This window comes from Clarias gariepinus, chromosome 3, assembly GCF_024256425.1.
Source record: "Clarias gariepinus isolate MV-2021 ecotype Netherlands chromosome 3, CGAR_prim_01v2, whole genome shotgun sequence".
NCBI lineage: Eukaryota > Metazoa > Chordata > Actinopteri > Siluriformes > Clariidae > Clarias > Clarias gariepinus.
Window position 1 is genome coordinate 24,074,609 of NC_071102.1, and position 27,897 is coordinate 24,102,505.

General features: G+C 39.5%; 1 protein-coding gene across 1 annotated transcript; it reads right to left on the reverse strand.

Moving 5' to 3' along the window:
- Window positions 1-769: 769 nt before the first annotated feature.
- On the reverse strand, window positions 770-27,692 carry ubp1 (upstream binding protein 1). The gene is made up of 16 exons (XM_053491887.1): window positions 27,057-27,692; window positions 15,046-15,197; window positions 14,878-14,951; window positions 13,019-13,124; window positions 12,825-12,931; window positions 12,577-12,729; window positions 12,374-12,484; window positions 11,463-11,576; window positions 10,452-10,558; window positions 7,172-7,223; window positions 6,947-7,040; window positions 6,774-6,864; window positions 6,573-6,685; window positions 5,390-5,532; window positions 5,123-5,174; window positions 770-2,218 (listed from the first exon to the last, which is right to left on the reverse strand). The coding sequence occupies exons 1-16, from the start codon at window positions 27,170-27,172 to the stop codon at window positions 2,181-2,183; spliced, it is 1,623 nt and encodes a 540-aa protein (XP_053347862.1). The 5' UTR covers window positions 27,173-27,692; the 3' UTR covers window positions 770-2,180.
- Window positions 27,693-27,897: the final 205 nt, after the last annotated feature.

Sequence of the window (27,897 nt, forward strand, 5' to 3'; positions counted from 1 at the left end):
AACAGGTTGTGCTACAGTATCCCTTTTTTTGGGATTGGACCAGACAGACTGGCGTTCACTCCACTGTCCAATGCATCAGTGAGCCTTGGGAGACCATGGCCCTGTCAGTGGTTTACCAGTTGTCCTTCCTTAGACAACTTTGGTGGGTTTTAACAACTGCATCCTCGGACATCACAAGCCACGCCAGTTAAAGTCTTCTTATATTATCTGATTATATTTTTTCCTTTTTTCCCCCCTTCTTCTAACACATCAAATTTTCACTTGCTGCTTAATATTTTCCACCACTTGACAAGTGTAAGATAATCATTTGAAGTCACTTCACTTGTTATCTGATAAGCAGATAGACCATATTTTCATTATGCTCTTTAAAATTTTTACCTGCCTATATTTCAAAATATTTTTAATAAAAGTCACATTATGGTCCGTGTGTAACTTCTGTTTTAAGCTAAACCCTTGGGGTACAGTGAGTGGGAGCACCTGTTAGAAAAATAGTATGACTCTGGTCTCTTTGGTGCTTAAACCATTTATGGTGCTGACCATAAATCAGACTGATGTACATTAGAGCTGCTCTGCATCCTGGCGCAACTGCCGTACTATCACAAAGGCAGAATTGTGCTGTTAATCAAAAATGTCAACACCCTGTACACGCCATCTCCAAGGTAATATACTGTGCATGCTAGAATATCATAAAACATGATAATGAAGTGTATCAGAATGTCAAACATGCTAATTAGTAAATGAAAAAAAGAAAAATAGAATGTAGGCGTTATAAGCAATCAAAAGCATGATATATTAAAATTATTTTATTTCTGTTACAGGCATGAAGTGTGTACATCCCAGCATTTTACAATACATGACAGGCTTCCTTAAAGACACAGTGATATGGAAGTACCATAACTGCTCTTATGGAAACACACAGGACGGCCCATATGATCCACAGAGGATGACGGTGCCGAGTCTTCATCACGTTTTATTCGCCGCCGAGGAGTGTGAAGGATGGGTGCATGCAGCCTCCGCCTTTATCCTGAACGGCGTCGAACACACCAGCGTGTACAGCAGAGTGGAGCTCCTGTATGTTCACCTCAGTGCAGACTTGGTCATTTATTTCAAAATTAAAAGAAGGCAACATTTCTGCCCTCCATGCTTAGTGGTAAAAAAAAAATAAAAATTATAATAATATATGCACAGTACATGCCAAAGCTGCCCACTGCAGAGCTGCTGAACCAACCAACCACATCAGTCTCAAATATGGGGAGGGGCAAAAAAACAAAAAAAAAACATTATATGACAAAATACACGTTGCCATTTCTAACAAATCATAACTACAGCAAAGAAATACACATTCAATTTAAAATGTTGCTGGTCAACTAAAAAGAGGTACAGACTAAACGTCGGCGGTCGTCTGACGCCGTCGAGTAAACACAGTCGGGTATTTTGGCACCAAGAGATGATTGGTCTCGGTAGAAGCAGACAGACAGCGTTATAATTTACTTTACGTATCAAAGCTTCACGCATGAAAACACTGCCCGAACTCTATACCTCACGACAAGCTACAGGTGATCATACACACAGGAATCACTTCATCTGTGCAGACACTACGGTGTCAAGAAAAAAAAATATCACAATAGAAAAGTATAATAATAATAGTAATAAAAAAAAAAAAGTGCAGTCCTTTTTTAACATACATGTACATTAGGCAATCGGACAAGCACAGCCATTATCACGCATGGTAAACTATTCAAGTGGAGATGGTGCGATCACCAAACCGTAAAATCGAGGGGAAGTTTCGTGACCAAGTTCATGAGTTCTGTCCCATTATTCAGGACTGTGCATGAAAAACCTACTCTTTTTTTTGTTTTCCTTTTTCTTTTTCCTCATTTAAATCCATCCTTCCATCCCTCCCGCTACATCTTTAAAACACACATGCATGCTGTCCTTCCCGTTCACACACACAAATTTTCATCAGTTAAAGTGTTTTCAATATGAAACAATGTATACACTGAAGTCAGATTCTAACAGGTAGGAGGCCTTGACCAACCTCTGCTCTATCTCTCTCTCTCTCACAGGAGATACACAGAGAGAGACAGAGGGAGGGAGGAAGAGAAGGATGGAGACGGAGCATTGCGTTCAGTGCTCGGGAGAACCTCAGTGACATCAGCCGCTCGTCTTCAAAAACGCCTCTACTTTAGAACCAGATGGAATCTGTCACTGGTGTCGTCTGGTAGGAAACACGGACAAGGAAAAATGCGTCAGTGTGCTGAATCCCAAAATATATTAATTTTATATGTAATAATAATTTTATTCAAAGGTGTGCCTTTGTATTGGGTTAGGAATGGCAGACAACTCTAGAAATACATCATATACCAAATTAGATACACAGACAGACCAAAAAGGTCTCACGCACTGATCGTGCCTTTAGTCTTACATACATTATTGCACAGTGAACTTCTTTATTATTTGCATATCTCAGCTTCTTGTTAATAGATTGGCAGCCTTCCAATCAGTGACTCCGAGCCTTGACACGTTGAGCCACCACCTCCCAAAGTCTTTTGATTACAGCATGCATTCGTTCATTGTTGCATTGTTTTAACAACCTCATGCAAATGTCACAACATTTATTTCCACTGCAACCGTTCTTGGCCAAGATCTTGTAATGATGACGGGAGAATCGGACCACTCCGAAATCACAGAAAATCTTCTTCAGTACTTCCTAAAGGATGTTTAGGGTCAGAGGTGGCTAATTCTTTCCAGAACCAGAAATATTCCTGTGCCACCAGGGAATGAACTCCATAGATGTGACAACATGGTCATTCAGTACGTTCATCTAACTTATTGCTGACCCTAGTACTGACCAACTGTAGCGACCCCAGATCATAACCCTGCCTTTTAGTGCCTTGACTTCCTTCCATTTTATCACATTGTACATCTGAGCAGTTGAGGGTTAAAGTCTATGATCAAGGGCCCAACAGTGTCAACTTGGTGGTGCTAGGGTTTGAACCTGGAACCTTTAGTTCAGTAATCCAACACCTTAGCCACTTTGGCTACATTTACACTGCAGGTCTCGATGCCCAATTCTGATTTGTTGCCTATATCTGATTTTTTTGACTGTCTGTTTACACGTTCTTTCAACTACGACTCATATCCGACACAAGTGTTTACACTTGCCATACCATCTGAAACATCGCACATACTTAAAGGGAGGTTCTTGCGCTCCACACTAGCCAAGATAGACGAAGGTGAAGTACAGTATGCTTGACGCTTTGCGATATATGCAAAGTTCGCAAACGTCTCCATGGTTTTAAAACGGAGGAGAATGAAAAAAAACGGCATAACTGCAGCCTGTGCATATGCTTCATTCACCAAATACTGATTTCTTAATGTTATTTAGCCCAAATAAGTTTTAAATGGGGGGGTGCTTTTCCTTTTCCATGTCATCTGCGATGTTATAATTCCACACGCGCTTCCACCGGAGAATAACATTACGTCATTAAAATGCGAAGAAGTCGCAGTTTTAATGACGTACAGAACACAATGACTCAGGAAATCCGATCTGTCTGTTTACACGACAATCACATTAGCACATATGTGATTTATATCCGATTTATTTCCACATATAAAGGAGGCCTGAAACCGATCTCGAAATATCGGAATGCATGCGTTTTTTTCCTGTTTACACGGACATAGAACATATCCGATGTGTGTCACATACGAGCAAAAAATCGGAATTGGGTCACATTTACCTGACAGTGTAAACGTAGCCTTAGTTACCCCTGCACTAGGCAAGATGGGTGAATTATTTCATGCACCTCCCTTTTTATTCTAATGCACCCATCGTTCTGCAACAGGGTTCAATACGCACTATTTAGATCACATGATTTTTTCCATTGCTCAAAGTCCAATCTTTATGCTTCCTAGCAAAGTAAAGCCGTTTTTGGTTTATAATCAATACCCTACACCTCACTACAAAAGTGGATTTTTAGGCCACACAGTTGTACACACAACCTGTAAGATCTTGTCACATTGCACACGTGGAACTGCTCTTACTTTCACTATTTAACACATATTATTACTTATGTTAGTTTCTTTTATGAAGCAAATTAATAATTGTTTCGTTTGTAAGTCTGGTTTGTTCTCAAGTCCAACGAAGTGAGTCTTATACGCCTTTGACACGAATATATAATGTATTCGACTGAATTTGTCTCCTTTCCGCATACTGAAAGCATTTGGCCAAAAACCATAACCACGGCTAAGGAAATTAATATATTGAATGTTCAAACTCCGTGCCTTCAAATCGCGAGGGGAATCCCGGATGCCAATTTGTCTCAGAGCTGTTTTCCACTGTATTGGACTGTGATTTTCCTAAATTAGGATTATTCACCATTGGGACAGTTTTACAGGACAGACATTTTTATTAACTTGCTTCCGAACTGATTCATTGAAACCGGTGAGGCCGACTCATTCTCCCGCAAGCCAACCCCCCAAATATACGGGAATTTAGACATTTTATCCACTTACACACTAAAAATATTGTATATAATTATAAATATTGATATCTGGTGCACTGCAGTGTCTATTTTTTGTACAATGCACGTGAGCTATTTCTGTGGTGGAACCAGAAGTAGAATCGTTCGTATCTTCGGAAATTCGTAACTCAAATGTTTGTAAGTCAGGGACTACCTGTATTTCGTGTGGTTGTAGTGAATTATTTGCTAAGTTCGTTTCTAACTAATAATTATGGCAGAGAGGACAGAGATATGTGCTACTCAGTTAAATGTTAATGTTATGTAAATGTTAGAAGTTTGTTTGTATTGTTTAAATGCTGCACTTGGTTTTTAAGTGAGAAACCAAATGGGTAAAGGAACGGGTTACATTTAATTACTCATTAAAGTTTAAAGGCTTAAATTTGTAACAAAAATAGCGAGAAATGTAATATCGAATCAGGATATTTATAAAATCATGATACTTATAGAATCGCAAAAAGGTCTAGTGATAATATGGTATCGGGAGGTACCCAGTGATTCCCATTGCTAATGATTAAAGTTTAATTAGTGTTGAAACTGAAATGTGCTCATGTTCTGTACTATGTAATGAACCTGTGTGTAAACAAAAAAAACCTGATTACCTCTTAACATACTGACAATGAAGCAACTCTCATCAGAGAAGTTCGACACCATCTGCAATGAAAACAGTGCACACGCACACACACGCATCTTATTAAACATTTACTGTAGATTTGGTTGCACTTATTAGAAATAAGCACTGCTTGCTCCAGTGTGTGTGCACGCAGGCATAACAATTATGATGTTGGACTTAACTCTTCTGCAACTTACAAACATGTAAATACGTCTGCACCGTGTGTGTGTGTGTGTGTGTGTGTGTGTGTGTGTACCTGGTCACTGAGCAATATGTGTATTCCTGTAGGCCCCTGCCTGTACACTTGATTAATGAGGGTTAGCGGCAGGCTTAACACATTGGATATTTTTCTGGTCAGCTCATGAGCGGTCAGCTCTTCGAGGTAAAGCGCATGGTAAACTTTAAACAAAACAAAAACACATTTAGTTACACTTTCAGAAGAAAAAATCTGGGCCCTTATTCACAATGCTATTTAGAATTCTCTGAGAGCTCCTATTTTAGCCTAAAAAGTCCTAGCTGGGAGTCCTAGACTAAAAGTGATTTTGGAAACATCTTAGAGCAACTCTGAGTAAGGAAAGTACAAAAATCTTAGTGAGACGGTGTGGTCGACACCATTGCTAGGGATGATGCAGCAATTTAAGAGCTGTGATTGGTTAATAAAAAATAACCTCTGACCTCTGTGAAGGTCTTGATCTTTGTGAAAATAGAATATATGATAATGGAACAGACCGTGAAATCAATGTTTGTATATAATTAAATTGTATAATCATGACTACTTAATAAAATAAAGTTAAACAACCAAATGTACAAAAATTTATCTACTTTTGAAGCAACCAATTTCCACAAAATAGTTACTATATTAAAGTTCTTACATTTATTTACCATACTGATTTTATTACTTGTGATCTATTTCAGATGGATGGGAGCAAAAATGGCTCAGCTTTTACCAATTTACATGATTGTAGGACAGTCTGTTTAAGATGAACTTTTGGATGGTATGTAGCCAACAATCAAGAGAAATGTACTGTAGAAGGAAGTAAAACAACAAGAAAACCAAACTGGACAGAAGAGCAGTGTTTACTTTTATCTTTACGTTCAGTATTTGGAGAATATTTCTTCTTTCCACTATTTTGTTCTCTGCTATAGAAACTCTTAAGCTTCTTAAAAGTCCTCCTCTCTACTCTTAACAATTTCTTCCTTAGGAACTGTTTTTAGGTCTAAGATGCTTGGCGAATCATTTCTATCTTTACTAAGATTTAGTCCTAAATTTAAGGGGAATTTATAAGAAAATGTCATAATTCCAAGAATTTTCTTAGAATTCCGTCACTAGGAGCAACTTTTAGGGTTAAGAAGCTTTGTGAATACGGGCCCTGATGTGCTGAAGATACAACTGGGGTTTAAGGTCTTATTGGCTGTATATAGCACAATAAGACACACACCGTTTATGGCTGTGGCACTGCCATGTTCTCCGTTCTTGCTGTGGCATCGTCTCTCCAGCAGGGGACTCACACACTCCTGACACACGTACACAGTCATCCGAGGCTGGACTGCCCTGTAAACACACACACACATGTATGTAAGCTTTTGTTTGTATTCACTATCTATACAAAAAATGTCACAAACACACTTATCGCACACACTTTGATTTTAGTGCATTGTAAAGACGGATCCCATCGGCTGGCCCACAGATCTGCACCAAATCTTCACGAGTCAGTTTCAGTAGATCAGAACCTACACACACACACAAAATAAACATTAATTACCCTTCCCGTATAATTCAGAGCTTGAAGAAGAAGAAGAAAGAGTGACTGACCTGAGAAATGTGTAAAAACACGGGTATAGGAGTTGAACCTGTTCTTCAGAAGCCACTGCTGCACATCCTGCGTGGAAGTGGTCGGGCTTAAAGACTAAACATTTATAATTAAAGACAGGGGGAAATAATGTCATCCATGCAGCACAATAAAAAACAACACATTATATTATGCACTCGTTTATTACTCCTTTAAACAAAGAAATCTAAAGAAAAGCTAGGACTGACCTCCATCACCACCTGGCTACTATCTAGTTGGTGCTTGGGTGAAGAGGATTCACTGAAATTTAAAAAGAAAATTATAATTAAACAAAATGATATATAACAGAAGGGATAAGGTGTCACTGAGTTGGTTTTTACAAGATTTACAAAGGTTCTGATTACCACATAGAGGTGAAACTAGAGTTTTTTTTGTCATTTGGATATAAACGTTATTAGTCCTTGTTCATCTCTGGTCCAAGTATTTGGACAGTTATACATTTTTGTATTTTTCTCTCTATAGCCCACTGCAAGAGATTTAAAATGAACCAATCTACTGAAGTTCACTCTTTTTAGCTTTTTTTCAGTCCTGTGATGGCCTGATTCACTCACACAGGCTCTCTTTGGGGTGTGTATCAAGAGTTTATATGATGCAAACTCAATACTTAACTCCACCTTTATTTGCAATAAAATAAAGAGGAAACAGGCCACGACTGGTCCTCAAAAGTCTAAATAGATAGTTGTGCAAATAATTTCTAAACTGTCAATGCCATATTATGAAATGAAAGCTGAAAGGCTACAAAAAACAAAAAGCTTTAATCACACCACGATTGCTTCAATTCAATACCATCGTCTCTGTCCAAATACTTTTGAACCCAACAGTACTGTACATACGTACACAGTACTGGTCATTTTATTAAACACCCATTCATGCACATATACAGCAAATATCACATCTAAACATCATCCATACTGTACTTAAGTATTTTAGGAAACTAAGGTGCTTCTCAATGTCAAATTGTACCGATCAGCCCCAACATTAAACACCCCTGCCAGAGGAATTTAACACCACTGATCATCAATTCTATACCAGTAAACTGATCACAGGATCATATGCACCCAAGGATCATTTATGCCTGTGGGGACCAAAGGATACCACTGCGAACCCCCAGACATCTTCTCGAATCCTGCCCTAAAAGACCAGAGTGGCATAAGAGAAACTTACAGTAAATGATATAGTGCTTAATGTTTTGCATTTTAATGTCATGGCTGATCGGTAGGGATGTAACGGTATCAAAACGTCACGGTATGGTAATACCTTGGTATGAATGGCACGGTACGGTATTTATTGAATCATTTACAGGAAAAACAAAACTAATGAAGAGACTCGAAAAAAGTGCCAGAAGTGTTTATTAAATTTTTTACATGAACACTGAACATATCAATGGCATACAAATTAGCCATCTATCTGTAAACTTTGAAACAGGAACTTTTTTCAATTTTAATAACAAAAAATTATTAAACCATGTAAAAAAAAAAAAAAAAAGTTTAAATTTAGTATTCTTGAAAACTCTGAAAAAAATAGCAGCCTACCTATTGCAGCTGACCCATGTGCTGAATGAGTATTTAAGAAGACTCACCTCATTCACTCACACACTCACTTGTTCAGACAGAGACAGTTTTTTTAAAAGGAAAATTAGCATATCAACATTATCTGGTAAAAGCTGGGATCTCTGGGCATTTACAATGTCCCCTGCAACAGAAAAAACCCTCTTACTTGGGACTGAGGTTGCTGGGACAGAGACATTTGACTTGGCCAAGGTCTTGCATAATGTATTTTCTTTGTCTGTCACCTTTTCTCCTTTCTTTTCAGAGAGAAACCGAAATGCTTTCACATATCCGATTTTGGCGGGTGCTGCTAGTAGCGGAGAAGGAAAAAAAATGGAAATGGTTGAACCCAGACACCCGCTTAGGTTCGACTATTTCCATTTCTTTTCATTCGCCGCTATTAGCAGCACCCGCCATTTCCGCATTACTGGATATGTAGCGAAAACAGATCGCAAAGGATGATGGCCACGCCTGGCTGATGGAAATTGAAGTTCCCGCTAGACCTATTGTTTTATCGAGTCATGCGACCACGGTAGTATCAGAAAAATTTGCTATTGCGGTACAATGATATTTACAATACCGTTACATCCCTACTGATCGGTGTATAATGCAGTTATGAATACAATGATTTCCTTCCAATCATTAACTTAGACATGGCTTTTTCAGTCATTGGTGTTAGCTCTGCTGTGATGTGTATCGTTCTACAATACTTTTAAGTCAATAAAGCTGTATTAATATGCGTTAACATACTGTTTCTATTTTACCGCATATTGGATTGTTATATATCTTCCATCCTTTATCAGATGAGGATGAGCTCTGCTTCGATTCTGGTCCCTCATGTCATTTTAAGGAGTTCTTTCAGAGAATTTTTGTCTTGTTGTTGCTCCAGAAATTTAAATCTACATCTAGGTTTTTATGAATCTGTGAATGAATTGTGAGACTCGAGGCTGCACACAGTCACAGCCGATAGGAAGAGAAATCTGAAAGTGATGCATATTTCGTAATGCATACAGTAAGTCCCCAACTTACGAAAGTGTTCCGTCCCAGGACTACGTTCATAAGTCGGATTAATTTGTAAGTCAGACAAAGTAAGTCTTATACGCCTTTGACACAAATATATAATGTAAAGCATGAAGAAACCAAACACATAGGTTTGGTATTTTGGTTCCGCATTATACTTTTGGCAAGGCTGCAGCTTTAAATCATGAGGGGGATCCCAGTGATGCAGCGGGCTCAGCTGACCTCGTTTAAAGGGGAAGACGTCGGGAGCTGGACAATGCGACATAATGTTTCTGACTGTGAATTCGTTAAGGATTTTGCTAAATTGGTATTATTCACCATTGGGACAGCTTAACAGGACGCCATTTTCTATCATCGTGCTCCCGGACTGGTCCGTTGAAACATTTTATACATCCAGTTACACACTGGAAATAATGTGTACAATTGTAAATATCTGGTGCACTGCAGTGTCTATTCTTTGTACAATACACGAGAGCTACTTCTGCGATTTGTTCACATCTACGAACGTTCGTAGATCCGCAGGTTGTTCGTATCTGCGGAAATGTTTGTAAGTCGGGGACTTACTGTATTTGAGTTCAGGCCAATATCGGCCTCATCATCTATGCTCAGTATATAACTGTATCTGTAACAACATGGCATTTACAAATAAATCACAAGTATTGAATCATTTTTTTCATCTTTAAATATTTTATTTAAACATCAGACATAGTAAATACTGTTTTCATTTTAAGATGAAGGACAGGAAGTAATATATATATAAAGCAAGATTTAATTTGTCTTCTTTTTTTGTGATCCAAAAAGATCAGCACAAGACCGCAAACCGAACTAAACTATAAGCTTTATGATCTGTTGCACTGGTGCTGTGACTAAATAATGGTTATGTACTCGTGTTTCTGGTTACCTTTCAGGAACAGTGTTGCTGTAGGAGTTAGGTGTGGTTGAGGTGAAGGTTGTCGCTGGAGATGGTGTGTTTGGGTTCACATAAGCATTGTCAGGCCAAGGAGAACACTACAGACAACAAACACACAAAAAAACAGCCATTAAGAATATTACACACATATACACACACAGTGACCAACCATAAAAATGTGTTTCCTTTGTGTGATATCTGTGCCATATAAAACTTTTTTTTAAAAGAGCAAATGCTGGCTGTGCAGTCTCGGTGGGAAGAATGACCATACACGTCTCACAGCGTTTCCTATACACTCAGTTATTCGTGACGGTATACCCCAACATCAACGATTGCCTTGACACATTATATATATATATATATATATATATATTATATATATATATATATATTTCCTTTCTGTTTAAAATGGGTCAAGTCTTATTCCATTGTAGGGCACTGGTGGCTCAGGTGTAGGTTTCTCTCGTGGGTGGTTAGATTTTCACCCAATTTCCCAAGCCCCAGTCAGTGGATGCAGTGCCGGTCCCAAACCCGGATAAAATGGCAGGGCTGCGTCAGGAAGACCATCCGGCATGAAACCTGTGCCAAGTTGTGTGTGCGGATCGGATGGCACACTTATTTCTTTGTAGACCCATGTGATTCACTGAGCTCCTTGTTTCACATCTCCGTCCCTCTCTATGCCATCCCTTCATAGCCTCATAGCCCATATCCTTGCAATATGGAATATGGAGTTATATTTGTGCCTCATTAGTAAGCATAAAATTTTTTTTTCCATGTATTTTCGCTCACGCAAGGTCTCTATCAACATTTCAGCTCTGTACTCGCTCAACTTGGCACAGCGCGACAAGTGCAGCACAAACCCAGCCGAGCGGACTGGAGAGTAAATTCTGATTAGCTGCTTTCTTTCCAATCCAAACAAGCCAATCAGAACTGAACTTCTTCCAGTCTCCAAAGGTATGCTGGAAGGTGTGTGTGTGTGTGTGTGTGTGTGTGTGTATTTACACTGCCTCTCTTGCTTTTGGCTGTTGAGTCTCCACAGTCCGCAGGAAGCGTGCGCTTACTCGACTTCTTTAGCTCGTGCTCCACGGCCTCCTCTATCACCGGCTCCAGACGTGTCTATACACACACACACACACACACACACAAGCTATTATCTAAGTATCATTTCAACCTTTGATGGACACTGAATACGTCATAGGATTACAGTTTAGCCAAATAATCTTTAATCACTAAGAGTTTCTGGACACCTGACCATACAATAACCTAATCTGAGAAAGCTTACAATCTCCTACTCCACCCTTAGCCAACCATGTGCTTGTTATCATGCTGGAGCAGGTTTGTTATTACTGAACGAAAAATTGTAGTGTGCCTTCTTCTTGACAGCGCGCTAAAACATTCACCTGATGAAACGGTGGAACGTGTGGGCAACTAGGGGTACGAAATTCAGCGGCCCCCCTTCCCTTGTGCATCTTTTCGCACTGCTTGCTCATGCACCATTGGGGCGGAGTAACACACTCGGAGAACAGCGCCCTCCGCTCCTTCCTTCCACTTGCATGAGCTCACAGACGCCCCTGATTGGCTGTAGAGCCATGATTAACGTGGGAGTACGAATTACCTCTCATCCCTCCCCTATGAGAGCTCGGCCAATCAGCTTTCTCTAGACCTCTGGCTGCGAGAGGTTACAGCATCACCCTGGAATCGAACTAGCGATCTCCGGTTATGGGTCATGTGTGCACAAACTTTTGGCCATATAGCGTGGAAACGATTCGAATTTAGTCCTAGATTACAACAGCAATGCATTTAAGGAAACGATTTCTCTATCAAGATGCTTTTTTTGGTTTGGTTCAACTAGAGTTTTTGATTCATAAATATTAAATGTTAACGGCGTGGTTATTTTTGTAAGATAAACTTACCTCTGACAAAATAGTTGTATCATAGGAGGGCTGGTATTTCTCCTTCTCTTGCGCACTCCTTTTTTCCATCTTCTCTCTGTCCGTCTTTTGTTTCCGGTCTGCTCCCTTTGGCTACACACAGAGACGAGCAGCGACTCAAACTCCACGCATTTACTCCTAAATATTCAGCATTCAGGATTCAGGGTCGTGATGATGAGCGTTACCTTAAACACTTTGATCTGGCAGCTAGCGGAGTGCAGGTGCTGCAGATACTCTCCGTTCTCATTTTGTGTGAAGGTATCGAGCTGGATGCGGAACGGTACGCCCTTCTCTCCACCGTGCTTCCTCGGCGTGAACTCTGTGCTTATGCAGTGCACCTTAACACCATGAAAAGCACACACAAAATTACCCCAGATGAGCTGAACAATAAGGCTCATGAACATTGTGTGTGAGTGTGTGTGTTACATCTTACCTGTACGAATACAGACGCACGTTTCGAAACGTCCCACAAAAACTCTGCAGCGTTAAGCTGGGAGGCGTGAGTGCGCGGTTCAGTGATACCCACACACATAGGGATATCTACGGCAAATATGATATGAAACTGTTCAGTATTTCCATAAACGAGCGGAAAAAAAATTCTATTCAATCATTGTAGTGAAGATCTACCGATGTCAAGGAGACGGTCGCCGGGGCGATTCCACTTCCAGCCTTCCAGCTGCTGATGCTCCATATACTGCAGCCTCCGGTCATGAAACACGACTCTCACTATACTCTACACACACAAATCATTATCATCATCATCATCATCACACTTTCTTTTTCTATATCAAGACGGCAAACATTTCTACTACTGATGCTGAAATTTTTTTTTTTTCCGAAAAAAAAAAAGAAATATGGTTTTAGGTTTAGTTTTCTTAACAGGAGACCATTTTCTTAGAGAAAGCTTTCCAAGGGTTTTGATATTTTGTTCGCAGAAGGACACTGAGTATTTTATAAAAGTATAATTTGAAAAAGATCTGAATTGGTAAGTCGACAAAAAAACAAAAAAAACAAACACCTAGTACTTTGAGAGAGAGAGAAAGAGAAATACGTTGAACTTCTCTCCAAGTTTAAATGGCAATAAACAGCCCTTAAAATTGTTGTTCCCTCATTAACCTCTCTTTCAGTTTCTTTTAAAGTTAATGAGAGGAAAATATGCAGCTTGTCAAGTTACTAAGAGACGACAAAACCGAACTTGTCTGTTCTGGAGACTTACATTTAACTGAATTGAATCGAACTGATAAATCTAATTATTTTCAATCAGGAGCAAGTATATTGTAGAATTGATTTGGGAAATTGTCCTGTTTTTGTATCTTATTAGGCAGCGTGGTGGAGTAGTTGTCTCTGGGTTTCCTCCCATAGTCCAAAGACATGCAGATTAGGCTAACTGGCCCGTAATGAAAGAATGAATGAAAAAATGCGCGCGCACATGGGAATAAAGATGGGAATAAGTACAATGGTCACCACTGGCCTCCACAGTCTCTAGTTGGACTACAGATGTTTTTAGTTGGATAGATGGATGTATCTTATTATATTTTACCTATTAAATCTTCTGAGTGAGAGAGATCTAGATTATTACTAATTTGAGTAATATTCTCATGTTTAAATCATGTCTAATCACAAAAGCACATGTTTTTTTCCATTTTTCTGATTCCAAATAAGGCGGCCGTATCTCTCTAAAATTTTCATGCACCCCCTTGAAACTTTCACTATATGGACAAAAGTATTTGGCCAAACCTGTTAATTATTGAATTTAAGTGTTCAAGACATCTTGGACAAATGCTATGCTTTTAACTTGGCGAAGACCCAGTGCACAAGGCAAGGACTTAAAGACATAGTTTGATGAGTTCAGTGTGGAAGAACTCGACTCGCCCTAACACAGAGCCCTGACCTCAACACAATCGAGCACCTTTGGGAGGAACTGGAAGTGGAGATTGCGAGCCAGGACTTCTCGTCCAAAATCAGTGCCTGACCTCATAAATGCTCTACAGAATGAATGGGCATAAATATCCACAGAAACACTCCAAAATCTTGTGGACAGCCTTCCAAGAAGAGTGGAAGCTGGTATAGTTGCAAAACGGGGACCGACTTCATATTAAAGTGTATGCATTTGGATACAATGTCATTGCAGATGGTTTGGGCAAATACTTTTGTCCATATAGTTCTGATGGGTCACCTTCAGCATAAAATGGACTATTTTAAAGTTACAAGAATTCATTTGAAACCCGCAACAAACCCATTCACTCCTGTGAGTCCTAGCTCACTTGTTTTGGGAAAACAAGAACGGTTTGTAAATTATTAAAAACTAAGTAACCCCCCTCTAAATCCCTTCTACATTTAGCTTCTAAATTCTTTGCATTGAAAATAGTTGCAATTCTACAGTGAAGCAGAAAAAAACCCTTCATTTCCTGCTTTAAGTAAAAAAATAATAATAAAAAAAAAATGCACACACACACACACACACACACACACACACACACACACACCTTCACAGTCTTGTTGAGTTCTTCCATCTCCCCCCTCTTCCTGTTATCTAGCAGACGGATCTCATAAGACTGGCCTAAAATAATAAATATAGAAGAGCGGTGCATAACTGATCATACATCACAAAAATCAGTGTTTATGGAACTGGAACACATGCCGAGTTTAAGTACCTTGATTTAGGTATGTGAGAGTCTCCTCCTGCAGTTTAACAGCTGGGGAGGTAGCAGCACACAGCACGTACTGAAACGGAGGATTCTTACTCTCCGACTCGACTGAGGAGTTCCCGTCCTCCTGCTTAAAAATGGGCAGAGCCAGCACATCACTGTGGAGAAAAGAAGGGAGGGAGCGAGCGGGAAAGAGAGAAAAAATTCTATGAGTATAGCAACCAAGTAAACAGTTCTTTACATTACAAACACCACAGTGGAAACCCCCTCCTTCCTCTACATAGTAACACACATACCCACACACACACACACGAAACTCTTTCTTGTAACTAGTTCAGCATGTTTAAACACCACACCTTGTTCAGATCTGATGAAACAGAAAGCTGTGAAAGTTGCCTAGAAAATTCTCACTCGTACCCTGTGCACCAACCAGAGCAGTCTCATCTAATTACCACCTGTAAAGAATGCTCGAATTGTAGGGACGGGAATCACCACCCGATACCCAAAATTGCATCCTTCTCTGAATTTGTTACAAATTTAAACCTTCAAAAAAAAAATTTTTTTCGAGTAATTAAATGCAGCCCGTTCCTTATAACATTAGGAGGAGCCGTTTAAAAATGTGGAGACATAGCACTATGGAGACCAAGAATGTTAGCAGGACGGTAACAAGAAAAAAAGGGAACCACTTTCAATTGCAGCTGGTGCCAAGAGGAATTATGAATTAAGGTTTAATGTCTATTTACTTCATATTTTACTTCATTTACATGTCACTCTTAAATATTTTGGTGATTTTTATATGCAAAAATATAATAGTGTTGAAAATTGGAAATATTGGTAATATTTTTGGGTGGCTGAAACAAATTGTCTGTATTTACATTTTTTCCAATGGGAAAGTGTGTTTCTCAATACGAAATTTAAGAACTTGCCTCTGAAACAGATTCAATTCATATTATAAGGTTTTAAAAAACATATCGAAAGCTGGGTCCAAACTTTTGACTGACACTATATATCCAATCTAGGGCCACATACGACAGTGACTCAGACCCGACCTAAAACTAATTAAAAAAAATTATTAAAAAACAAACAAACAAACAAACAAACAAAAATATCTGTGTCATATTTGGGTAAAAGACATATATATATTTGAGTCACTTCAAGGTGGTAATGTTACCACAGTCATGAAATTTCACAAACGTGGGTTGATTTGGAGCTGCGTCTCCGGCCTGTCGGGTTCTTAAAAGATAAAGACGTGTCTGCTACTGATGTGTCTTCTTAATCTAAGAACTAAAGAAGCTGTTAGTTGTGTTTTAACTTTTATATCGCTTAACACTGAGGATGTCATCATGAATAAAGCTCACACACACAATCGAGCGGTTCCTTCTAAAAACTCTTGTCTTGGTCGTCAGAAACACGTGCTGGAAAAGGAGATCAGGAGAACACTGGGAGTCATGTTGCTGCTTCCTAACATGCTGAACACGGAGGGATGGGATCATCTAAAGCTGGACCAGATTTAACAAAAGTGGGAAAAAAAACAAAAACAAAAAAAAAAACAGTGCATGCGCCATTTCCGTCTCTTTAGGTTGTGAGCATGCCACCTACGATGGGTATAAATGTGAAAGATGCCGAGTCAGCAAACTGGCAGTATCTCCGGTCCACACACACACACACACACACACACACACAGTACACACTGAGCCGTGCTGTGTACTGGCACACACTGCAGCCTGGAAACCTGCCCCTGAAACCTGAACAGTCAGTGATATAACATTCCGTACCACAGCTGCTCTGTCTGCGCGCACACACAAACACACACGAGCCTGACAGTTGATTAGGTTCAGTAATTCCTCTCTCGCGGTCACTCATCCGAACATTTTATTTACCAACACACTGGAATGGCACAACCCACACGCCCCGATAAACGCACAGCATTTGCCTTGACCGCATGTGCGTGTGTGTTTACTCAGCGTGTACACGTCCACCCTAACCTAACACGCGCTAATGCCAAATTCCTACAACGCTATTCCTTCTCCTCGAGGCTAGTGTTACTCGCGCTATCAGTGAAGCGGTCGGTGGGGGCGATATCTGGAGGGGCAGGAAGACACTTGCAGCTGCAGTGCGACAGGGTGGGGTCACATGAAACTTGATAAGAAGCGTAAGAGCTTGTGTGTGTGTGTGCGAGAGTATGTATTCATGTGTGCGACAGAAACATACTCCCTGACACTTAACATTTGATCTAGAGACTACACATAAAATTCAACAACAAACTAAAAAAAAATAAATCAATACAATTCTGACTCAAATGCACGCACTCAGAAGTTAAGCATGTGGTAATAATATTATAGTGTACAGTAAATTGCAGGGTTTACAATAATATTGCATCAGAGAACCTTTTTTTTTCTTTCTTTCTGATGAACAGTATTACGTGATTCTGGTTACACTTCATGAAGTTTTTTTTTTTTTCTCCCCGCAGGATAAGGATTAGGGAAGTGCAAAGACGTCAGCACTTTCAGTTCGTTTCAATGCGAGACACGATTTGTGTAAGAAGAATAAATGCTGCTTTTTTTTATTTGACCATATAACACCATTTTTTAAAAAATAAACCATAATGCTTCTTATCTTTCGATCCATGCTACGTTTTTTTTTTTTTTTGTAAATATGGATGTCAGATAAAAAGAAACACATTTGCTAAATACAATTTAATGCCCTTTCATGTTGTGTCCAGAACTTTTTTAAATTTAAATCTTTTATTGATCTTAACTGTTATTCAGATGAAACTTGAAATTTTACATGAAAAGACATAAACCTGAAAAAGTGTATTTTCCTCAAATGCAAAATTGTTACAATATCCTAACATGAATTTTGGACATGGTTACGGACACTACAGATTTTTAAAATTAATTTTTAAGCTTTTACCAAAAACTAATTTAAGCAACGAATTTTACAGGTCCATTTTTACATTAATTTTAGTATTAATACTCAAAGACATGTTAATAATTTCTTATTTTAAATGATTATTGTTTAAAGTGAGACAGTATACCACGAAAAGAAAAATGGCTATTTTTGGGACACATAAAATCATCTCACTAAAACTGTTGAAGTTAGCAACTAAAATTTTCAGGAAAGCAAGATCAGTGACTTCCATGTTGCATAAACTTCAGAAGTAGCTTTTTAATTGCACACACATTTCCTGTATTATATGCATGACATAAAAAAAAAAAATCAAATCAGCACTAATACTGTGTTTTGGCTGTAAAGTGTATAAGATTATAAATTAATCAACTGATACTTTCCCTAATCCACACAGTGGGATTTCCAGGTACTCAGTAAGTCATTGCAGTACCGTATACTGTATTTCACCCATGGAATTGTATTTAGTAAATGTGTTTTCGTATTTATTTCTGTATATATTGTATCATTCAGATCTCATATATGTACTGTACATATGCATATCATATGATGTTTTTGAGCATGTTGACGTTTTGACACGTCTTTCCTCTGCACAATGTTTGCACAGTTATATACAAAAGAGTTAAGACAAAACTCCACAGTGGGTAAAGGAAGCTGCTAAAAGTTATTTTGCTTGTTCACCTTAAAATATTTCAGATTAGATTAGATTAGATGAAATCAGTTCTACAGTCAAATGCACAAAACTGGAAAGCCCTTTTATTTATTTATTTATTTTTCGTAATACTATATATAACTTCAATTGGCCAGAAACTCACTTTTAAAATCACTTTGCATGACGTTAATAGGTGTGTGAGTTCGAGATTCCACTCAGATAGTTTCGAGTCAGATCAGCGGTGCATACCAGCACAAACAGACTGATCCAGACTTGTTTTCCGGATGCTGCCGAGGCTGTAGGTAAACCTGCCGTTAGAGAGACTACCAGACGGTGCTGTAGACGTCACATCCTCCACCCGTTACCGAGTCAGAGCTCCATCCTTATCAAGCTTTTGTGAGTTTCCTGAGAGAACTGGTGTATCCTTAAATACTGTCACATAACCCAAAGGTTGTTTTTTTTTCTCTCCAGCTTTATTGCACTTTATTTATTTACTTCTAGTGTACGGTTAAAGAGTTTGTGGAAAAAGTTAAAATGTGAAAGTTAAAAATAATCTGCTGATCTTTAATGTAATCAGTGATATTATTATTATTATTATTATTTCAGGTTGAAGCTCACGTACATGTCTGTCTGTCTTTCTGTACGGCAGAACTCTGTCTAACTTATTAATACAAAGAAATCACATTCTGTAAGGTTAAGTATCTTACATCTTGTCTACGCTAAGTTGTTCTTCTTTTGGCATCAGCCAAATACACTCCCTGTTCAGTAATCGGAGAGTGAATCACAGATAAGAAATTGAAAAAGTATCGAAGTTCGAATAAAGATGAAGTTTTGTCTCAAAACTCCAGCGCGTTAAACATATGGCACATAACTGTTCATATTTATTCAACATTTTAATTTCACTTACGGTGCAGGTTAAACTTTAGGCAGATATCCAGGTACTGCAAAATTTCATTTAATTCTGTCCAGGGGTTGATTTAAGACGCGCCCACAGTTTTATGCATGCCCAGTACGCTGTCCAAACTTGCGGTTTATAAACTGGCACATACGGTATCTGCTCGTAACTTCACTTCGACTCAACATTTTGATTTCATTTATGGTGCAGATTTAACTTTAGGCAAATACAGAAGTACTTCCGAAGTTTGAATACATTCTGTCCAACCAGTTTTGACATAATCTGGCTAGACAGACATACAGACAGAAAATTTTCTGAGACTGGTTTTGGGTCCAATACTATATGAAATGTAAAGATATCACTAAAAGAGCAAGTTCTTGTCCAATCTGTTCTTGTCCTTCTGACCAATGTAAAGACAAAACTTTTTTCTTGTGCAATTCATTGACATTTATTTTTAAAGGTGTCTCTCCAAAAACACTAAAGCAGGACATGCAGCTGTTAACTAAAATGTGGTTTGATGCTTTGTTGCACAAATGAACCAGACCAAAAACTAGCCATATCCAGAACCTGTTTTGCTCAGATAACGAATGAAGGATGCTATGATGTGTAGAACCCAAAATTATCTCTCTCTGTATTTCTAGTCCAAATAGCAATATATTATGTATATCTTAGAGTTTTCTACAAAAAGGGCCAAGTGTTTAGCTGTAAGCCAAAAGACATTCAAACAGACAGTAATTACAGCACACTGTAAGACACACGAATGAAAAACAAAATGTGTAAAAAAAGTTTTTCTGCCATATGGCCTCGTCACACCACACTGAATCTGAAATCAAGATGCCAAGACTTTCAGCTTTACTTCAAGCAGTTTGACAAAAATGTGGCATTAACCATTCAAGAATTTCAGCCATTTTTTATACACACATGTACATCGGGGAGGCTCATAAATAATGGAACAAACGACGAACAAGCAGTTGCATGGCCGGGTGTGGCCCGTTCCATCATTACTCAATGACTAATCAAGCAGATAAAAGGCCAGGAGGTGGTCCTGAGTTTAACATTTGGTTGATGTTCACACAAACTCTCAACATAGGGTCCCTAAAGGTGTGTATGCGAGTGAACTAGGCTATCATTAGAATGAAAAACAACAGTTTGGGGCATTCTTAAAAAGAGAGAATTAACTGGCAAGTTTAGCAACAGCAATAGGCCTGGGAGACCACGGAAGACAAGTAAAGTGGCTGACCGAAGAATTCAATATCCATGGTGAAGAAGAACAACACTTTCATAACTTTGAGTCATGTTAAGAAAACTGTTGAGGATGTGGATGTGTCATTGCTATAGTCAAGAGACAGCTTAATAAGGGAAATACAAATGCTTGACAACAAGGTGCAAAACCACTGGTAACCCTCAAGAACAGAAAGGGTACATTAGATATTGGTGGGAAAATTTGGACTGATGAAAAAAATCTCTTGTTTTCCAGAATGATGGAAAGCCGAAAGAAAAAAAAGTATTCTTCATCGGCCAAATCAGTCACCTGAAACTCAACGCAACAGAGCATGCTTTTCACTTACAAGACAAGACTGAAGGAAGAAAGACCTACAGATAAGCAGCAGACAAAGACAGCTGCAGTAAAGGCCTGGTAATGCATCTCGCGAGAGGAATTTGGTCATGTCCATGCATGGAAACCAACAGGAAACCAACCCTTATCTTTGTCACTTTGTCTTATTTTATTCCATAATTTATGAGCCCTCCCACCAAAATGAGTACATCTGTTTGAAAAAAACAAAACAAAAACTATAATTCTTGAATGGTTGTTGCTTCACTTTTGTCAAACACCTTCTGTCTTGATTTCACTCACATCTTGATAGTTTAATTTCGAATTCCGTCTGGTGGTGGCCCACGTCGTCGCCACAGTAGAATCAACAACGACTGATACCATCATGCTGCACGCTCCGCTGCTAACATTACAACTACAGTAACAGATGATGACTACCCTGACTACAGAGGTGAACTCTGCGAACTCCGTGAACTATGTGGAGGTGACGAAGATAGCGTTACACACCTGTGGCCTTATTTGCAAGAAATGCTTTCATGCATTGGATTGAAAGACTTCCTACTGGATGGGGTGCCTCTTATGCCTACCGAAAAAATCAACAAAATATTGGAGTTTAAAAACTCCTCGTCCCGACCTGAAAAAGCACAACGACACAAGTTCAAATAATATTGATTTAGTGGAGTCACAATGTCAATGTAACTTTACATTAGTTAATTATTACCATAGTCCTATCTGGCTGATGTGATGGCCAAGCAAATATGTGCTAGCTAACACCGCTGATTAGCCTAAATGCAGTTTTGTTTTATCACTGGAAAGAAGTTACAATTATATATATATATATATAAGAAGTCATGGAGTTTTTCTCGGAAAGCATCCTGGAGTGGACCATCTACGTGCAATTTGGGGACACCAGTTAGCCTAATCTGCATTTCTTTAGACTGTGGGATTAAATCCGGAGAACCCGGAGAAAACTCACCCAGCATGGGGAGAAAGTGCAAACTCAGACTCGATGCGGGAATCGAACCCAAGACCTGGGCGCAAGGGACAGTGGTAAGCACTTACAAATCAAATCCGGCCACGGTACAAATCAATCGCGCCTAACGAGAAAGCAGCCTTAAATTTCACTATACTGATCAAAGCAGAAGAGGAAAGTAAACGCAACCACTTTTTAAATAATGTGAAATATTTGTGTTGACATTTCAGTCCCTAAAAAGTCCTGCTGTATAATTTAACTTGTATAACAGTAGCAGCATCATACGCTATAGAACCAAAAGTTTGTGGACACCTAAATACCAAGCTGAACATCCCAGTCCACGTTTAAATCTTAGCTGTTGATAATAAGTTCCAGTTCACACGAGCATCAGTGAGACTGGGGTGCAGTCAGTGTTCCAGTTTACCCCAGCGGTGCTAAGTGGGGTCGAGGCCAGCACTGCATGGAAGACACTCAAGTACTTCTAGTTTGACTTTGGACAAAACGTATCTTCGTTTGGGTTTGTGCGCGGGAGCGTTGTCGCGTGGAACACGTTTGAGCCGGTAGTTCCAGTAAAGTGAAATATGCCGAGGCAAACGAGGAAATCTTTAAAACAAGGCATGGGTGTCGGGTAATATCGGGGCGTACTGATCACTCGTACTAGCATGAAAGTCAGCAGCTCTTTGTCTCAGATGGACGTTGCTGCCTAAAAACTCATCTCATGATATGATCATGATACAATATATTTATTCGTAGCTCATGGTGTGTAAAGCGACCTACAGCATCAAAGAATGCTAAAAAGGAAAGATAAGCAATAAAAGTACGGCTTTAATGAAAGCTACCAGACAGAGAACAACGTATTTCTAAAGTAAAAACTGGAGGCCGATGTTTTAATTGGTAAAATTGCTAAATATGGAAAACAACGAGCACCAGTGGCTGGTGAGCTACAAAGTTAACAATCAACCCTTGTGACAAATGCTGATATGATTTATGTAACAGATGATCCACACAGAGGCGCTTCACAACACACAACCTGCAGAGTGTAAAACAAGCCGAGAAAATTGCTGATTAAGATTTTTCCATCATGTGTGAGTGTGTATGTGTGTGTGTGTAAGCAAGCATGTGTGTGTGTGTGTGTGTGTATGTGTGAGCGACTGCATCTGTGTGTGAGTGTGTGTAAGCAAGCAGGTGTGTTTGTGAGAGTGAGCATGTGCAAGTGTGTGTGTGAGTGTGTGAACGAAAGCAAGCGTGTACGTGTGTGTATGTGTGTGTGAGAGAGCGAGCATGCGTGTGTGTGTGAGCCTGTGTGTGTAAGAGAGTGAGAGAGAGAGCGTGTGTGTGTGTATGTTTGTGTGTGTGTGTCTCAGTGTGTGTGTGTTTGTGATTGTGTGTGTGTTTGTGTGTATGTATGTGCATAGTGTTTGTGTGTGAGTGTGTGTGTGTGTTTGTGTGTGTATGTATGTGCATAAGTATGTGTGTGTGTGTGTGTGTGTATGTATGTGCATAAGTATGTGTGTGTGTGTGTGTGTGTATGTATGTGCATAAGTGTGTGTGTGTGTATGTGCATACGTGTGTGTGTGTGTGTATGTATGTGCATAAGTGTGTGTGTGTGTATGTATGTGCATAAGTGTGTGTGTGTGTGTATGTATGTGCATAAGTGTGTGTGTGTGTGTGTGTGTGTGTGCATAAGTGTGTGTGTGTGTGTGTGTGTGTGTGTGTGTGTGTGTGTGTATGTATGTGCATAAGTGTGTGTGTGTGTGTGTGTGTGTGTGTGTGTGTGTGTGTTTGCTACAATTCCATCAGACTGAAAACACAGGCTTAGAATAAAGAGCTAGAAACATGTCATTAAACAGAGTTCGGGTGACAGTAAAGAGAATGAAAATGACAATTTACATCAAACCATCTAACTCACAGCAACACTCAACCTGACACGCATTTATTTTACGACTCCTCAAAAAAAATTACAAATTAACCCTAAAAATGGATTTAAAAAAATAATAATTAAGATTGAATCAGGATATTTATGAAATCGTGATGCCAACAGAATCGCAATATTAATCATGTCAGCACTGTGATATCATGATAATATCGTATCGGGAGGTGCCAGTGATTCCGATCCCTGGTTTATTATCAGACACCTTGTCAAAGCATAAACTCCTCACTCCTGATGACTTCCCTGAGCTGGGAAACCTTTTGAACCATGACTCCCATTCATTAATGTTTAATAAGAGTGTTAGCAAATCTGCATCATGGTTTGATTAAACTTCGCAATATTGAATAACAAAGTTCCCCAGGTTCACGTTGCCCCTTTTGCCCTGTAGAGCTGTTGCACTGGGACGCTCAAAAGCACATCAATGTGTCTGCCATATTAATGAAGGCGAGTCTGGCCTGTGATCAAGTAAACAGTGAAGACACATTCTTATCTGGATAAAAAACTAAATAATATTTACACATCCCAACTGATTTCAGTGATTTTTTTTTTTCAATGAGCTACCTGTAGTACACTTTTCCCAGCTTAGAATATCAACAGCTGTTGATGTAGATCAGCGTTAAGCTGGCTGAATATGATTTATTGTCATAAAGAATTGTAAAAACTCCCATTTTGTCCAGAAAAGATTTGGTTTATTTTCATGGAGTATCACCGGTGGAGATCACAATATAACGTCGAATATATTTTAATCTACATGTAATGTGCATATGATAGTATATGGGAGTGTCAATATAATATTAATGAAGGCGTAATATGTAGTGTAATATGAATGTATATTAACTATAAAGATTTCAATTAACTGCAGCTTATCTGATGCACCCCATCAACAATATATTATATGTTTACTTTTCTCAATAAGCAAAAAGTTTTAGTGTAGTTCCTGTCTATGAGATGCTACTGTACCATAAAAACAATATTATATTAGAAAAACCGTTAGAAAATTAAATTCATGTCACAGCCATATTTATTGAGAATTATTCGAGTTTTGCCAAAAATAATCTGATCGGTCAGATTTAAGTGTTCAACTATTGTGTTTTGTGGTAAACATAAAGAAACTTAATCCACACTTTGTTTACAGCACACAATGTGTCGGTCAGTTCATGTGTCAACATGATTCCTCGTGCTCCCACAAGCACTCTTTCACAATTTATGACCTGGAATATACCCGGCCTGTCAGGGAAGAAAAACTCCATAGATGTGATAACCTGGTCGTTCAGTACATTCAGGTCATCAGCTGACTTTGTTTTATTGCCATGTAATGTTGCTGAGTCTAAACCTAAGCAACTGAACCAACCCCAGATCATAACACTGTCTCCAGAGGCTTGTACAGTGGACACTATGCATGATGGAAGCATCGTTTCATGCTGCAAACTCCAATCTTTATGCTCCCTAGCACACTAAAGCCTTTTTCTCTGATGAGTCGCACGAACAAGTGACACACAGCTGTTTAGTCCCAGTCCTGTGAGTTCTCATTATATTCTGTGTGTGTGTGTGGAAATGCTATTACATTCACTAGCTCTGGTTTTTGCTGTTAACTTTTTTTTTCTACCAAAAAAGGCCAACTGCATCAAACGCTTAAGTAACCTCTATTCAAGATTTTTTTCCCCGCTTGACGCAGCCCAATAATCCGACCCGTTCTAAAACGGCGACTTTGTATATTCATTTTCCACATTTCTGCCTCACATTTAGATAACACTAGGTGATAAGTTTTTAGTCTGGGAGATTAGTTCCCTTGATAAACAGTAAAAATCCTCTTTCTGTTATATTTATAATTCTAAAAATTATAGGAGCAGTATGCACGTTTAATTAAAAGGAATAACAGATACTGAAATATTGTTTCCCATGACACATCGTTTTCTACTGAAAAAGCTGAATTAAATGGAAGTGTGGGGAAAACCCTTCTTCTTCCTTTATTACCTTTACATCAGATTAAAGTGTGAGATCAAAGTGTACAGATTAAAGTGTGGATATAAATATACATATATACTGTTTATATATTAAAAAATAACAACACGTCATTTATGGCGCAAGTTAGGCTTCAGGCAGATACCCAAGTACTGTAAAAGTTTCACTAAATTCTATCCTGCCAGTTTTGCGGGATGATGTGACAAAATCTGGCTGGACAGACATACAGACAGACTGGTTTCGGGTCCCATAATGTACGAAGCATTAAGATATCACCGAAAGAGTGAATTCTGACCCACGTTCAGACAAAAAGCCCTTTACTCATATAGTTATTGCGATGAAATGCTTCTAGCACATCTTATCGGATCAGGGTCCGTGTAAACAGTCAAGCCGGTATCTCTCTCTAATCAGAACAACTCTGATTGGATTAAGGAAACACCGCACGTGTAACCGCACCGCGGCTAACATAACGCCTCGTAACTCATGCTGGAATGGAGATATTATCTCCTGACCTGGGTGCCATGATATCTGATATATAATGTCATCCAAAAGGTGAAGGTGTTCTCCAAAAAAAAAAAAAAAAAAAAGTTTTTTTCTTTGTAATTTTTTTTTCTCTTTTCCCCTCTCAACTGTCTAGTCGTCTAGTATTTAAGTTGCGTGCTCAGTCACTGCAAGTGAAAGAACATGTTGCAGGAAAAAGAGAAAGGAACACACTGTTCCAGGAAGTGAAGTTGAAAAGAGAGAAACAGAGAGAAAGAGCTGCTGAACGCTAACCTGAATGCTTTTCAGATGGGGAACACCACACACACACACACACACACACACAGAGCTGTGTGTTTAATTAAGAGTGTCCTGATAATCCATCAGCTTACTTCTTCTTATTAAGCTCTTTGGGATGGTGTGTGAGCATAGGCTATCACTAGTGTGTGTGTGTGTGTGTTGTTGGGGGTTTGGCTGACTGCTAAGATTGTAAAACTGCACAACAACAACAACAGTTCTGTCTAGCTGGTTACCATGGCAACTTAAATTCCAAACAGCTTCAAAGGGCAGTCGCAGCTCTACTACAGAAAGAAGCATTCAAGCCGACGGAAGCTACGACCGGTCACGACTACCGACCGAGTCGTGATCTGAGTGCTTGTCATGTACCTCATGCTGTAAGCTCCAGCCCCGAGCTCCTGCCCGATTCCGGACAGACTGGCGTCAAAGTCGTGGACGAGCCCCGACTCGATCGTGGCGTCGTCCATCTTCAGCACCCACGCCATGGCGTCCGAGGGAGTCCTCCTTCAACAGGGCCTGGTGGTGGTGGTGGTTCGGTGTAGGAGATCCACAAGGGGAAACAGTATGGCCGTGAAGGCCCTCTGCTCCTCCATGCAGTTAACTCATCATCATCATCATCATCTTCATCTTCATCCTCATCTCTCTGAACACGAGCAGCGCCTGGAGATGCGTCACGATCCAAAAGGCGTGCTTTGTTTGTGTTTGTTTTCTTCTTCTTTTTCTTTCCCACCTATTATTTAAAAAAAATACAAACAATTCAATGTTGCAGTCTTTTCAAAAACAAGAAAAAGTGCACCCGTAACTTCTCCGCGGTGTGAACACGGACGCGGCTGACAGTCCTCTCGGTAACGTTAACCCACATCGATCATCTCACACACACACACTCTCACACACACTTGTCCTTCGACTCGCGTCTTATGTGCACGTTCACACAGCGAATCCTCCGCCGCAAATCCCCGCCGCCAGCCCGAAGCGCGCGCGCAGCTCCGCGATGGAGTCCAGCATGTCCGGGCGAGTCGCCGCGAGCGTCAGTGCACACGGAGCCAGAAAAACACTCACTCGACGTCATTCACGGCCTCCTGTCGCCACGCGCCGGAATACGGGTGGGGGAACTATCGCCGCACACAATATCGGAAGGGTTGCCAGGTATTCAAAAATAAAATAATTAAAGAAAAACAGCCTTATTAACCTAAGGTCCTAGCTAACAGTG

Excerpts from the sequence above, each read along its gene's own strand:
- ubp1 (XM_053491887.1), bottom strand. The coding sequence starts at position 27,172 with ATGGCGTGGGTGCTGAAGATGGACGACGCCACGATCGAGTCGGGGCTC. Across the intron at positions 7,041-7,171 it reads GTAGCCAGGTGGTGATGGAG|TCTTTAAGCCCGACCACTTC; the intron begins GTCAGTCCTAGC and ends ATAAATGTTTAG. Across the intron at positions 6,686-6,773 it reads TACAATGCACTAAAATCAAA|GGCAGTCCAGCCTCGGATGA; the intron begins GTGTGTGCGATA and ends GTGTGTTTACAG.